The sequence below is a fragment of the Haemaphysalis longicornis genome, unplaced genomic scaffold, assembly GCF_048455015.1.
Source record: "Haemaphysalis longicornis isolate Haplotype H1 unplaced genomic scaffold, Haemaphysalis longicornis Haplotype H1 scaffold_9, whole genome shotgun sequence".
Taxonomy (NCBI): Eukaryota; Metazoa; Arthropoda; class Arachnida; order Ixodida; family Ixodidae; genus Haemaphysalis; species Haemaphysalis longicornis.
Window position 1 is genome coordinate 88,236,354 of NW_027526460.1, and position 14,989 is coordinate 88,251,342.

A 14,989-nucleotide genomic window follows, 5' to 3' on the forward strand; every position below is an offset into this window, starting at 1 on the left:
GTGACGCTATTACTTTGCTTCGTGGACTCGCGATAAGCCTCGTGCGAGGCAGTCTGGCAGACACTGCATTCACTCCCACTCACAACCAGCTACGCTGTAAGTGGTATTTCTTGAAAGGTTTAGCTGTCAATTTCTTCGCTTGGCAACACTGGAAACGGCCACAGACATGGCTGCTGCGCCGTGGACATGGCGTGGCTTGGGCCACTGGGCCCGCACGCCGAAGAAAAAAAAAAACAAAAAAACACCAGCGGTGGTGTCAACAGAGATGTTCTTAATCGCACTCACATTGAACTCGAGGCAATACTTTGCGTTCGGTGAGGTAGAGTTTGTTAACGTGCAACACAGTCATGTGCTTAGCACGGACAAGTACCGCCATCCCGCAGAGCCCGATGTAATGAGTGACGGCGCACTCACATGGTTGCCTGCATGGGCGCCTTGCCAGTGAATACAAGCAATAAGTGGGTGCCGCATGTTATCCAAAGCATCCGTGAGCAGCTTTGAAACCGTGCCATTGCAATGGGTGCAGCCTTGCGTAACCCGCCCTGTTTGGCCGGCCTCGTGTGTGCAGAGAGGCTGGGGGGCCTGCTCAGCTCGTACCAGAAGCGGTGGTGCGCCGTGCGTGACGGCGTCCTGTACCTGTACGACAAGCCCACGGACAAGCGGCAGAAGGACCAGATTACACTGAGCATGTACGAAGCCCGGCCCTTCGTCTACACTGCTTCCAAGGATGCCTCCAAGAAGGACGCTGCCTTCGAGATTGTCTGCCCCGGCAAGAAGACCTACCAGGTGGGTGCGAACGCCTGCCCGCATGTCATCCCAAGGCCTGGTTATGAGGATTTGTCCACAAAATGGCAGCACCTCCACTCCGTGGATGATGGCGAGGGTGCAGAGTACAGGGACTCGAAATGACATCCGATTTGCTCCCCGACCGTCATTCGATTTGAGCCGTGAGTCTCTAGACATGTACTATAACTAAATCGGGTTGATAACTTGAACTCCCTCGCACCCGTAATCGTGTTTTCCGCGGTGAGTTTGGTTGGCGCCGTCACTGTACCGCTGATACAGTGTTTTCGTCTAGCAAGTCATTGCAGCGCTGGCGTACCGCGGTTAAAAGCTTTCCTTCTTGTTGTAGTTTCCAATAATTCCTGCTATAAACAACAGGTAGTTTTAGGTGGCATTTATTGCCGGCCCTCTCCGCTCCAAGAGCCAGCGGGAGCGCCGTTTCGTGGCATGCGTGACGCAGTCGGCTGCAAGCTCTCGCTTCGCTTGTTGGGCTCGCGGAGGGGACTGCCGCAAGTGAAGCGGGCCGTGAAAAACAGCCAGTCTCTCTAAAGCATGAACCTCATGGAGCGTTTTCTGCTTGCGAAAACGCGCAGCGTAAGCACCCGCACTCTGCGCGCGGCGTGGCAACATGGCAGCGGCTTCGCCCGCGAAGTGGTGTGGGGAGCTCGAGCGACCACTTTTAAGCGCTCTCTGAAACACCGCTCAAGGCTCGCACAAAGTTGCTTGTGTGGTAAAGGAGCTTATAATGTGGGCGAAATCGATACTATAAAACATCATCCGCATCGCTAGTGAAAACGTCCATGCAATACCTGCCGGGGTAGTAAGCCTAAAAACCGCCGACGGAGCCAGCCGGCCGTGACCGGGCTGTCTCGAGCGCTTCAAAACCGCCGCAATGAGGCACACGCCTCCCCATTGGCGCAAGTCGCCAGGCTCCTCCCACTGCCGCGTGCGACGCGCGTCATTTTCTGAGCGTGGTAGAAACTGCCGCGTGCGGGCGTGAAAAAATCGCACGCGCAACGCCAACGCGCACGAATCGCATGCAAAAGTGCTCCATGCGCATTTCTCGTGCACATTTCCAGCTAGCTTGGAAATGCGCACGGGGGCTGATAGCAAGCGCCTGCATCTAATAAAATGAAAAAGTAAAACACGAAGGCTTGCCTAAACAATTAATAAACTAGAAAAGAGGCGCGTTGTTTTTTTGCTAGGCAGGTTTGTCGAAGCATTTCAATATTCATTATCGTGTTGCATGTTGTCTTTTATCCACACCAGAAAAGAACTAAATACCTTGCAAATTATGTTTTGTTGCATTTTTGCTATTGCGTGGATACTTGGGGATTTAATTGCATCAAACTTCTGGCGACTTCTAGCGACTGTTTCGAAATAAGTGGAAAAAAAAATCCCATTGCCCCAGGAATGACAGGTCGGGCTATAAAGTGCCAAATATGGCTACTTTCTCTTGTGGTTGTAGAACTTTTCTTTATTGGCTATTTCGCTATTCTTGGGCTATTGGGAGAGCTGACTGTGGAAGCTATTTTTAATGCATGTTCGAGCCTGCCAACTATGAAGCGTTTTCAGTGACTCCTTGAAAAAGACTTCCCCTAGTAGGGACAAGAAGACCATTATTCTTGAGCTGTGCCGTCCATTTGTGATCGCATGTGGGAAAAGCACCTTGAAGCGCATTCCATGACGACCTACACATTAATTACTGGACGATACTGGTCAATCTTTAGTGTTGAGAGATGCTTTGGACACATCTAGCAGTTGATGTTTAGTTGCTCCAAGGTGCTCCAAAACTGGCATTTAGGTGCTCCAAATTGCTCCAAAATTAATAATTTGCTAATACAAAAATTGCTCCAAATCACCGTTCATCAGTGGCACCACTGTAAGCGCCGAAATTATTATAGTACTTGTTCTTGCTGTTGTCAAGCCACACCGGCTATCTTGTCTGGCGGGGGAAGAATAATCTTGAACGGGTGACAAAGAGGCTTCCCGCTGAAGGTTTGCAAAGGACAAACCCGTTCACAGGTCAGAGCAGTTCCATTAAAGAAAAGGCATGTGCACTGTGCAAGTAACGTATTAAATAGCCTGGATTCTCCAATGTCAGATTCATAAAATTTACTAGCTCCGAACGCCTTTCATACAGCAGCCAACCATTGCTCGTGGCCAGAACTGAACGCAGGCAGCACACATCCATTTTGTTAATGATCCACCTGGTGCTCAAAAGCTAATTGATGCTAAAAGGTAATATGGACAAAATAATGCTGTCTAAATGTACGGCACATGTATGTAGACTTATCAGTCTAGACATGCGTCGGACATCAGTGAGTGCCAGTACCTATCTGCCAGACGCACCCGCTGGTGTGCGTTTGATGCCCTGTTCAGCGTAGCCCAAGTTGAGCTAAACTAACCTAACCAAAACAATCGTGGAAATCTCCAATCTAAGGGACTTTATAATCATTGAAATGTCGAGACTCAATAATGAAACAAAAACCAGGGATGGGAATAACCCTTCCACCCAACATATCGCGAAACGGGGACGTTAACTTTGCGATCAAACTAGCCAAACGCAGCCGTCTCAGCTAGGAGACTGGTTGTTTGACATATCTTTGGACTCCTGATCCTAGGTGCGACCGACATAGCTTTAGACACAGCAACAAAACTAAGGTGGTCAGACGCGTTCACTTACCTTTCCAACAAGGGTGATGGGAGTTCCTGCACCCAACCGCTGGTTTAACTCTTTCACGACGGCGCCATAGGCAATCGGAAGCCGGCGTCCGATGATTTCAAATCACCCGCAAAATCTGAAACCCGCGCTCCACTAAGGTCTCTAAAATTACTAAGGTAGCGCCAACTGCTCCCTCCTTCTGCGCTGCCCTCCTCTTTTTTCTCTCCCCTCACACGCGGCGCCGCGGTCCCTTTAACTCCGCGGCGGGGCCGCCATTTTTGTTGGCTTTCTCAGAGCAGACGCCCTCGCAACGCTTCGGGCCGCTCGCTGCAGTTTTTCGTGCAGTTTGCTCTTGTTTTCGTGCCGCAATCACTCTTTGGTAGCATTAATAGCATTCCTAGAGCCCCGTTTTACCAACACGCATTAAGTGAGGATGTTTTGTTGTATATTTTTGTGTAGAAGGGGATATTTGCGGGATGGATGCCGCTGGCGCATACGGACAGCGCGGTGTTTGTTTACATGTGCGGCATGCTCAGGATACTTCACGAACGTGAAAGGATCGAACATGGACGTTTCAAATTGCTCTGTTACAGTAATTCCGTTCTTGCATATGCGTGATTAAGTTGTGGTCGTGCAAGCGCTGCACAGAGGGCTTGCGCATGGTTCGCAGTGACCTTGGTTCGCGGCAGTTCGAGCGCTGCGCTGGCTTTTTTGCGTTAGTTGTAGATCATTAGGCAGCACTCAGTATGCGTCCCGCATTAGCTACTGACATTCATGCCAACTTTATTCCGTGCACTTTCCGGTGCTTTGATGCTGTTGCAAAATATATGTCACCTTCACGTCGTTATAGGCTGCTGTCAGGGTCAAAGTTCTCGCGTCTCCTCGTTGGCCTCGCCCATAACGGCTGTACTTTTGGCAGTGCGTCCGTGGCATAGCAATATTCGTGCGATTGGCATTCACAATTACTTCGAGTAAGGCCCTGTCGGGCATATCTGGAAAAGGCTGACACAAAGAACGCGCAGTTAAAGAATGCGCTCAGCTTACAATTAGCTGTTGTGCCCAGTTCTATAATAACTACCGTATTCCAAGGCCAGAAGCGCGCTAACAAGCGCAATTGTGAATCTTTTTTATGCTGTACAGCTAACATTGATTCATGTGTGGGCTTTGATAAATTAGTGCTTGCTACAGCCGATCTGGTCGTGACTGCGCTGACCTTATTGGAGCAGCTGAAGGCACAACAACTCGGCATCGCGAAGCTACATAAAGTGACGCCGACGCAACACTTGTTTGAAACGAGCAGCTGACTCTTCGGTTGTTATACGCTGGCGGCTTCGATAAGGCCTGCTCCGAGGCAGCTGAGCCTAAAATGGCGAATTTAAATGGACAGTGGCGGCGAAGAGAAGAAAAAACAAACAACGCGGGGACGAGAAACTACGTCACTGGCCGTTGGCCAATGGCGCGCGGCGTTCGCCGGCGGAAAAGAAAATGGCAAAAAACGAAGGAGGAAAGGAGCGCGGGCAAGGGCGAAAGGCGGCGAGATCTAAAGATGGAGCTACCTTAGTAATTTCAGGGACCTTACGCTCCACAGACAACTATCGCCATCTGGTGTGTTCATTGGCAACTTCTCTTTCAATTTCGGTTTCGTTTGTTTAAGTGTCTCGTGTGGTGGCGGCGTATTAAGAGAAATTTGAACCGAAGGGGGAGGGGAGGAGGAGGAAAAATGGCATCGGGTTCGCGCCGCGCTTCGCACAGTCGGACTGCTGTAGCAAGCACTTCGCAGCTCGTGCTGTCGATTTTTCTGATTCCAGCAGTGAGGGGTCAAGCAATGATGTGGGATCTTCAGATTTTAGTTAGGACGACGCAGCCTCAGTTCAGGTGCCTCGCACTTCAACAAGCGCTGGCAGGTAATTTTGTTGTAACTCCGCGCTGTATTTATAAACAAAACGTGCTTCTTATCTGACGACTGCGGTTTTGATTTTGTGTTTAGGGTCTCGACAACATACGGCCAGGATATTTTGCCAAATGCACCGCGCCATATCGCGCTATCACCTTCAAGATAACCTGGCGCTCGTGTCAGATTAGCGCTGCAGCGTTCAGGTGCGACGCTTGTCGAGAGCGCTCGATTTTTTTTCTTTCTAACGCGCACTCGATTTTCCTGACAAAAAACCGAAAAAACTTGCACCTCCGATTGTAACGGGCACGGAACTGTGTGAGCAAGAAAAACGAATGCGAGAGAAACGGGTGATTTATTTCCCGAAGTAATCTCACTCATCTCTCTCCTCTTCGCTCTGCGCTGACCACAACATCTCGTCCTCGGTGCCGTCAAGCACGTTCGCGATGCCACACTTCTGAACCTAATGTTCAACCATGGTCGATGGGATCGTGGCCCACGCCTCACACGCCCATCCCGCGAGCTTCTCCAGAGGTGCACGCTTCAGCCGACCGCTCGTTTTGAACGCGTGAGAGCCGCTGCTGCCATTGCTGTTATCAAGCGTGCAAGTGGAACGATTTGACGATTTGTGTGAACGCCGATAGAAAAGCCTAGGCGCCTATGCTTCCTGCATCCGAAAAATCGTTGCTAAAAGCTTTAGCGCCATCTTGACATGGTGATGGTGATGGGTGGGACAAAATTTCCGCTGTTTCGGTTTCGTATCCGATTCTAACGCGCATGCAATTTTTCGACCTATTTTTCCGGAAAAAAAGTGCGCGTTAGAATCGGGTAAGTACGGCACTTGGATGCACATTTTACAGAGACTCACTCACCCTTGAGTGCCCTCGCGGCGTGGCACAGCCGTCAGTTGCACTAGGTTGACGCGCCCTCAAAAATCCAAAACTTGGTGTACACTGTTGATTTATATATTGAATCATAGCCAAGGAACGTAGGAACAATTTGTATATCTTAAAATACCCTAAATAATTTTTACTCTTGGTAAAAGTGCCAATTTGTGTTTTTCGTATACTTTTCTTGGGGGCTTTTTTCTGATTACTTGACGAATAAACTGTAAGTAATTGTACCTTTAACAAAACTGCTGCTCTGTGTTTGGAAGAGCAATCTATAAGCTACAATTTCATGCATAGCAAGGCTACGTGTGTCCAATAGCTCAAGAGAAAAAAAATGTTTTTGTGGAAGCACCTAAAATCAGCTGTTTTTCCGCCGTAACGAAAGAGTTAACTCTTTCTAGGCTTAGAGTTTTTAGTTCTTCAGGGGTAACAAAGCGTGTAGCACCGACGAGACCGTTATTGATGTCGCTAAGGTCGAGGAAAGGAAGAAGGCTGACATTGCGTAACACTTCATAATTGTGAAAGTCGGGCCAGTTTACTTGAATATTCAAAGCGCAAACGACACGAGGACGAAGAAAGAAGACGAGACAATGCGCAGACTTGCAACTAACTTTATTAGAAAGAAACGCATTTTTATATACTGTATTTACACGATTGTAAGTCGACTCGAATGTAGGTGAACACCAAAAATGCATCTCTCTCGAAAAAAAAAAAAAATTGCGAGCGCCGCCTAGAAAATTGCATCACAAAGAGAACCGCTTCCGTCAACCCACACGGCGGCTCTACCATCAATGATCAATGCTCCCACAAAAGCCGTGCGCTCACGGTATGCGCGGTTGATGTTAAAAAAGAAAAGCTTTTGTATAAGCAACCGGGATAACCAAGCGCTGTGGTGAGCGGGAAGAACACATTCGCTGTGAGATGATAACCGTCAAAGCAACCGGCAGCCGCCACTGCCGCGCGATACCAAAACAAACAACATGGCGGCTGACAGAAGCGGCAGTGCGCGACTTACTTTTGAGCAACTAACCTCCCACCATCGCGTTCGGAAGTGTACTGAACAATGTGATATGATTTGGGCTACGTTAGCGCCATGCATTGAATCAAGGGATGATCTAATGCTTATTTTGTTTATTAGAGACGAATAAAACGCTTCATGACGCGTTTCTGCACGCGATTCGTGCGCATCGGCGTTGCGCGGGCGACTTTTGCTTCTACTTAAGCGTTTAAAAATCTATCTCGGTATGGTATGACCAAGGGTATGACGCGTGACAAGCACGGCAGTGGGAGGAGCTTTACGACTTGCCCCAATGGGGAGTCGCGCTCTTCATGGCGGCAGTTTGAAAGCACTCGGGATAGCCGGCTGGCGCCGCCGGACATGCTTACCACGGTGGCGGATATTTGATTGGCGCTGTCCCTAGCGGCGCGGATGATGCTTTAAAGTGTCGTTTTCGACCACATTATCAGCTCTTTTCCTGCACAAACGTCTTCGTTTGTGCCTTCAGTGATATGTTAAAGAGCGGTTAAAAGTGGTCGCTGGAGCTACGCGCACCTCTTCGCAGTTAGTGACGCCGCCATGTGGCCGCTGCCGATCGCGAAGCGCGCAGCATGCAGGTGGTATTCGCGGCAGCGTCAGCGCGGCGCATTTTCGTGAGCAGAAAACGCCCCATGCGGTTCACACTTTAGACAATAACCATGGGAACGAGGGTGCAAAGCTGTCCCCACCTTGTAGCACCCCCGATTTCTCGTTTCTCTTGCCGTTACTAGCGGTAGACGGTTCGATTTCGATTCTAAGTCGACCCCGCAACATTGGATTGTCAAATTTGAAAAAAAAAGGGTCGACCTACAATCGAGTAAATACGGTACACCAAATAATCACACCACCTTGCACAATCTGCCACCCGATAGTACTGGGGAATGTTCTCAGACTGATCATTGATTACACAGCAACACCTTGGCTTAAAAAACACACTTCTTTTTCGGTGAGCGTGAGGGAGGGCTTGCTCACACAATTATCACCGGCACGTGTGATCTCGTGGGCCTCAATAATTTCGCGAGTCCGTTGACTCCTGTGTTTGGCGATAATGCTGCTCTTGTCAAACAAAGGTGTACAACGATGGGCGCGACAGTGGACGGCCAACTGTGCAGTTGTGCCGTTTCACACGTTATTGGCGTGCTCACGCAATCTTTCGTTGAAGCACCGCCCAGTCTGCCCAACATACTTTTTGCCACAATCCAATGGGATAACATGGACGACGCTGTCACTGCAATCAACAAACTTGACCTTGTGTTTAATATCCCATGCACGTTTGAGATTGGTATGATAACTTTCCCGGCATAAAGCACTAAGTTTCTGCGGCGCTGAAAAGATGACGTTTACGTCAGCATTTTCCCCAATCTTTTTGAGACGGTGGGAAACACCGTGCTTGTACGGAATGACGGCATATTTCCTTTTTCTTTTGCCTTCCTATTTCCGTACCAATATGCCTGCTCTTTACTTACGAAGAAAGGAAGGGGCACACAGGCCCCGCATTCTGAAACATTTTGCAGCTAGAGATCAATTCTCTAAAACGAGAGACTGTTCTTTTTTTTTTTTTTTCCAAAATGGCAGCCTCTTGTTTTAGATAATTGATCCCCTGGTGTAAATAAATTGTATAACACTGACCGTGACATTGACGCTGCTTCAGTTGTTGCTTCAGTTGTCCACTCCTTGTTCAGCCACTCCTTGTTGCAAGAATGCCATAGTTTTTATTCAAAAAACAAGTCCGTAATAAGACAGGGAAAAGGAGGTTGGCTGTTGGGCGTGTTTTTTTTTTTTTTTTTTTAACTTTTTCTTAAGTTTGACCTACTACCGTACTTTGTTATTTTCGCAGTAGTTGTGCATTCCAGCTGGAGCAACGGTAGTTGGTCGTAATAAATGAAGTCCACTTCAGCGGGCTGTCATTGCGGTCGTCCTTATTAACTGACGGTCCGCTTTACATTTTCAGTTCATTGCGTTCAACGCAAAAGATATGCAGCAGTGGATTTCGGCCATCGAGAAGAACAGTGAAGTTTCTCCGTCGGCGTCTCGTAAGTGCAGTTCTTTTAAGACGTTTTAACACCACCTAACCAATCTTCTCCCCCCCATCCCCTTTTTTTGTGTGTGTGCAAGTAAGCTAGATTTTAGAAGGTAAATGCATTTTATGAGTACTAGGGGCTGAATGAGTGCCCTGCAGCCACAGAAGCAGTGATTTTAAACACTTGGTCACAGCTGCTGCTGTTTGCTCAACAGAACTGGTGTTTGTCTGGTGCCAATAAAGAAAGTTGCCTCAAGCTCGTACCTACTTGGCTGTAAATACCACGTATCCTCGAGCTACCACGTATCATACCACTTACATACCGGGTATCATGCAACATAGGCACGATGTAAATTGCATGTACCGTAAAAACCACTGGGGATTGGCAAAGAGCAGATATGAGCTGCGTACCATGTGCTAGGAGTGCCAACTTCTTTACTTGCTGGCTTTCCCAGTTGGATAGTTCACTTTTGCAGTGTATGCATTTGCTTGCCTTCTTTCACGGAGGTAAGCTGCAATTTTTGTGTGTGTGTGTGCGCGGGATGAAGTTGTACTTGTTGGTGAGGTCACTTGGGAAACAATGGCAGAAGGGTCACCTAATACTGACCAACGATTGCAATCCTAAGGACAATTGCACAGGTACGCTCATGGCAGCTGAAGGTACACTCAGTGGCAGCAGCCCTCCTACACTGTGTGTTTTTGTCCAGCTTCACTTGTTGGTGGATAGATGAAAGTTTAATACAGATGCGGAACTTTGCCCCCAGTGGGTGACACCCACATGCACACGTACTCGCCCCCTTCCCGTGGTAATGGTCTCATTGTTGTGTGTTCACACGATGTCCACCAAGAAAAAAATGAAAACGCAACAGTTGGATTTTGTGTTGTGGACATTTTTTTAACTCCACAACGCATTTTTCTTTTTTGACAATAAAAAGCATGCCTTTTTTATTCATGTAGCAGTTTTCAGTGATTCAGCAATACGTAAATTATCACTGTGCCCTGTCTCCGAGCTTTACCTCCTGTCAACAGATGGCAAGAAAAGCAGTATTCCTGGAACCAGGTGGTAAATCAGGGGTCGCATTTTTATAGATGTGTCATATGGAAACTTTCGCAACTCAGCATAAAAAAGAACCTTGCGACAAACTGCAGCAGGTTTGCGCTCCCTCCTTACGCGAGCCGTCCTGTTCTGCCCATGTTGCAATTCCATTGGATGTGTGCAGCTTAAGAAGTCTTAAGCGAAGCCATTAATTATGGTTGAATTGTGAAAAAAAAATGCTGCAAATAAGCATTTCCAGCTGTCTTTTGGTGCTTAAAAGTTGCCAAGGATTTCTATGATCCAAACATATTTGTGATTTGTAAACAATTAGGACACTGCTGATGGTCGTAGTGCTCGTGCTGACTCTGAGGATAAGTGCTTCTTAAGGCGCCGTCTTCATCTGTCAACATTGAATAGAAAATGTTTTGGTATGATTGTGATTGACGTATGTGTATATCAACATAAATCAGCTTACTCGCATGTCATGCTAAGCACAGACAGATCCGATGATTTGTGAATGCAGTCTCTTGACTCGTCACTTGTGAGGAGTTATTTATGCCCATGATTAAGTACTCCTACCCTTTTGATGGTGCAAGTGTGGTGCGGAATCAATATAGCCCCTATTAAAGGGGCCGTGCAACACTTTTTTCAATTTTTTTCAAAGTCTTAAATGCTTGCAGAACGTAGTCAACAAGCACATCCAATACTTAGATTAGGGGGTCGCAAAGTACCTCAGCCAAAAATTACAGCTATATGCCCATCAGATAAATTAGAAATTTGCTCAAAGGTTTTTTTTTTTTTTCTCTCTCTCTCTTTTTACCAGTCATGGTGTTCTTCAACTGCTGGAATTACGTCATTACAGCAATGTAGTGGCTATTGGCTGGCTGTCCTTCAGCTGCAGCAATGAACGCATTCGATAGCCACTTTAAAAAGAAAGCCACAAAAGCGAAGCAGTAACGGAAGGCGTATCTGCTGCCACAAGCAAATCACATAGTGTTACTCTGTGCTAACGATAACTGTGGCTTTCACAGTGCTTCCACACACGAAGGAAAGAGTGAGAGCATTTATCGGAAATGTTGCAGACTCCGTTTAAAGTTGCGAGTCTGAAGTTGAGCGAGAAGACGCACAGACATGCGGTTCACTCGTGAGCACCCGCTCGTACTTATTGTGTGCTCGTGGGCACACTCACGTCATTAGGAGTATGAGCTTACACTCGGGAGAGTGGTCACATTTTTAAACTGAAGCTTTCCTAGCCACACTGATGATGACGACCATTTGCGAAAATGCGCTGCAGGAAAGCCAGCTTTGCACAATTGGGAGGGGACATGATGGGTGATGGGTTTTCACAAAGGCACATCAAGCACCTCAAAAGAAAAAACGCTTTCCGTGGTTGAAATGGAATTTAGGTTCCTCACGTTATGAAACTAGCGTCTATCTGATTGTGTCATTCCGACACTGTCGAAGCAATTTGTATTTCGGAGTTTGACTTGGGTTGCTTGGGAAAAAGCTTTGCGTTTTAACCATCTTTTTCTTAAGAAAGGGGCGTTGATAGCAGGGTAGCTATATGCAGCAATGCTGCATATAGCTACCCTGACATAGTGGCCAATGTCCATTCGTCTGCATACCGCATCGACTCGAACAAAGTTGTGTCTCTGGTTTCTTGAAAATGCTCTGCAGCTCTCAATTTAACGTGGGCATCTCAGAAAAAAAACCTCGCTGAAATTTTCCACAAAGATGACTCCATCATTAAGCCGGGTGTCATCTACTTGTCATGATCAGTTAGTGAGTCTGCTGCCTACACATGGCCGGCTATGTAGGAACTATGGTTACAGTAAACGGCTGTAACTCTTGTTTTATTGAAACTGTCCCAAGACAAATTGTATGATAATAAGCCACCAAGACAACCCTAAGATTACATCGAGTTTTACCTACTTTTTATATTGATTTTTTTTTTTTATTGTAGGGTTTAACGCACCGACGCAGCGCAGGCGATGAGGCGGCCATAGTGGAGGGCTCCGGATTAATTTTGACCACCCGGGGTTCTTTAACGAGTGCCGAAATCTCGAACACACGGGCGTTTTTGCTTTTCGCCTCCATCAGAAAAGCGGCCGCTACGGCCGGGAATCGAACCCACCACCTCGTGCTCAGCACCGCAACGTCTTAGCCACTGAGCCACCATGGCGGGTTAAGTTTTCATATTTACGCAGTTCACGTTGAAGTTGTAAATAGTTGGGAATTCTCATATGCTGCCAGTACATGGGCTTCTACAGGGAAGAAACGGATAGCCCTATGTTTCTCCCCTGGAATAAAACTCCCGCCCTTTTGAGTTTCATTCAGCTAATCAGCAAGGAAGTTTGTTCAGTTGCAAATTACAAGCAAGCGTGCTTTGTTTCGTGCACTCTTTGGACTCCACCCGCATCAACGCATACCTTTCCAGGAGTGTCATTCTTGCCTTTCTTCACAGAGTGGAAGCGCTGGCTGATGAGTTTCATGTTGTAGTTAGTACAAGTGACTGTGCCGACCAGTGTACAAGAAACAAAAGGTTGCGACGAGTCTAATCTGGTGCATATGCTTCCAGCAATGGGGTCATGCGCAGGCAGCAGTGTAGACGTATCGCAGTTGCCGCCGCCGCTGCCGCCGCTTACTCAGTCCCAGTCCTCGTTGAGCAAGCCACCACCCCTGCCACCAAGTCCCCGGCCACCGAGTCCCCGGCAAGAGCCTCCGCCACGTCGCGTCCCGCCGCTTCCGGTCGAACCCGAAAATGACCGGGAGCTGGAGTACGAGTACGTCGAGGGACAGACGACAACCACTGCCGCCCCGACGGAAGAGGACGGGGAGGAGATCTATGAAGACGGCGACTTCCCAGACGAACCCAAGGCAAGTGGCAGCCCGCTGACGGACGAGGAGGTGGCGGGCGACTACGAGAGCTGGTACCAGGCCATCTGGGACTGCCACTCGGGGCAGCCTGACGAGCTGTCCTTCAGGCGGGGCGACCTTCTCAAGGTCGTCAGCAAGGAGTACGACAGGCATTCGTGGTGGGTCGCCCAGGCGCACGGCAGCAAGGGAGGAGTAGGTTTCGTGCCGAAGACGTACTTGATGGCGGCGTACGAGCGGGTGCAGTGATTTGCGAAATTTGTTCGCTTCACTGCGGGTTCTTCAGTATACACCAGTTGCGAACTCTGCTTCGGAATCTGGTCGGCGCGAGCACCACCCCTGTTTGCTTGAAGTTGAAAGGAAGTGTACTGGCTCTGCACCTAGGGGACAAAAACTGAGCTTTGCTAAAGTTTTACTTAATAACGCAGCGTAATGAAATAAAGCTTGCGGTTCAAATGGGGGAACATTGAATTAGGTAATGTTCACTGTTGTTTGCTCGGTTTTTCTCTTATGACTTATTTCAGCAGCCGCAGCCGCTTGAGTGCTACTTCAAAGTTCTGCTTACAGATGACAGGAGAGCCAACTGCGGACCAGTTTTTGATTCACGGGGCCTATGGGAAGTTTCGTAACTGGTGTATATTTTGTAACTCTGGGTGTCACTGTCCTTCAGAGCTGTGAATATGTTGTTGCCTGGATGAATGGATAGTTAGGTACCGTATTTACACGATTGTAGGTCGACCCCCCCCCCCCCCCCCCCCCCTTTTTTTTTTTTTTTTTTCAAATTTGATTACGCAGTGTTGGGGGGTCGACTTCGAATCGAAATCAAACTGCGTACCGCTAGTAATGGCAAGGGAAACGAGAAATCAGGTGGGCTACAAGGTGGGGAGAGCGTTGCACCCTCGTTTCCATAGTTACGGTCGAAGCGTAGCGTGCTAATTTACTGTCGCATACATTCTGGTGTCAACAAAGGTGATTCCGACTTTGAAAGTTGGCGTTCGCGGCGTTCGCGATCTGTGCGACTAACCTCCCACCATCGTGTATGGATGTGTACTGAACAACGTGATATGATTGTGGCTACGTTAGCACCGCGCATTGAATCAAGGAATTCGCTAATACTTATTTTGTTTGTTAGGGACAAACAAAACGCTTCTTGAACGCAAATAACGTACTCGCGAATAAAAGGAAATCGCGAGTGGCCGCTTCTGTCAGCCGCCATGTTTGTTTTGGTATCGCGTGGCAGTGGCTGCTGCCGGCAGCTTCGATTGTTTTCATCTCGCAGCGAATGTTTTCTCATGATTAGAGGTAAAGTTTCCTGCTCAACCCACAGCACAGTTATTCCGCGTGCGTACATAGAAGCTTCTCTTTTTTAACATCTACTGCACGCACCACGAGCGAACGGCTCTCGGGGGGGCATCGATCATTGATGGAAGAGCCGCCGTAGGGGGGGTATTGGTAGTTGACAAAAGAGCTTCTCTCTCTGCACTCGTTTACAGCAGCATTCAAACAGGCTCTTTCTGCGCTCTTTTTTAGAGAGAGAGAGAGGGGGGGGGGGGGGGGGGGGGGGCAATTTTGGGGGGGTTGACCTACATTCGAGTCGACTTACACTCGTTTAAATACGGTACTCTTTTCTAGCTGTTTCGCATGATCGGATAACAGGAATGCGTTGTGCAATTGCTGTGCATGTCACTTCTCTCTCTGTCTTTTGCGTGTGCGGGGCCGTATGTGCCTTTCTGTTTATGCAGTACATGCGGAACAACTGAGGAAAGGTGCTACAATAAATGCAACATAACAATG

At 48.1% G+C, this 14,989-nt stretch overlaps 1 protein-coding gene across 1 annotated transcript in view; it reads left to right on the forward strand.

The window, feature by feature from the left end:
- Nucleotides 1-14,744, forward strand: part of LOC144152932 (src kinase-associated phosphoprotein 2-like) — a 32,024-nt gene extending 17,280 nt beyond the window's left edge. The window contains exons 5-7 of the mRNA XM_077684505.1: nt 569-786; nt 9,217-9,298; nt 12,900-14,744. Of these exons, the coding sequence (XP_077540631.1) occupies nt 569-786; nt 9,217-9,298; nt 12,900-13,444 (845 nt within the window). The 3' untranslated portion in view covers nt 13,445-14,744. The remainder of the gene's footprint in view (nt 1-568; nt 787-9,216; nt 9,299-12,899) is intronic.
- Nucleotides 14,745-14,989: the final 245 nt, after the last annotated feature.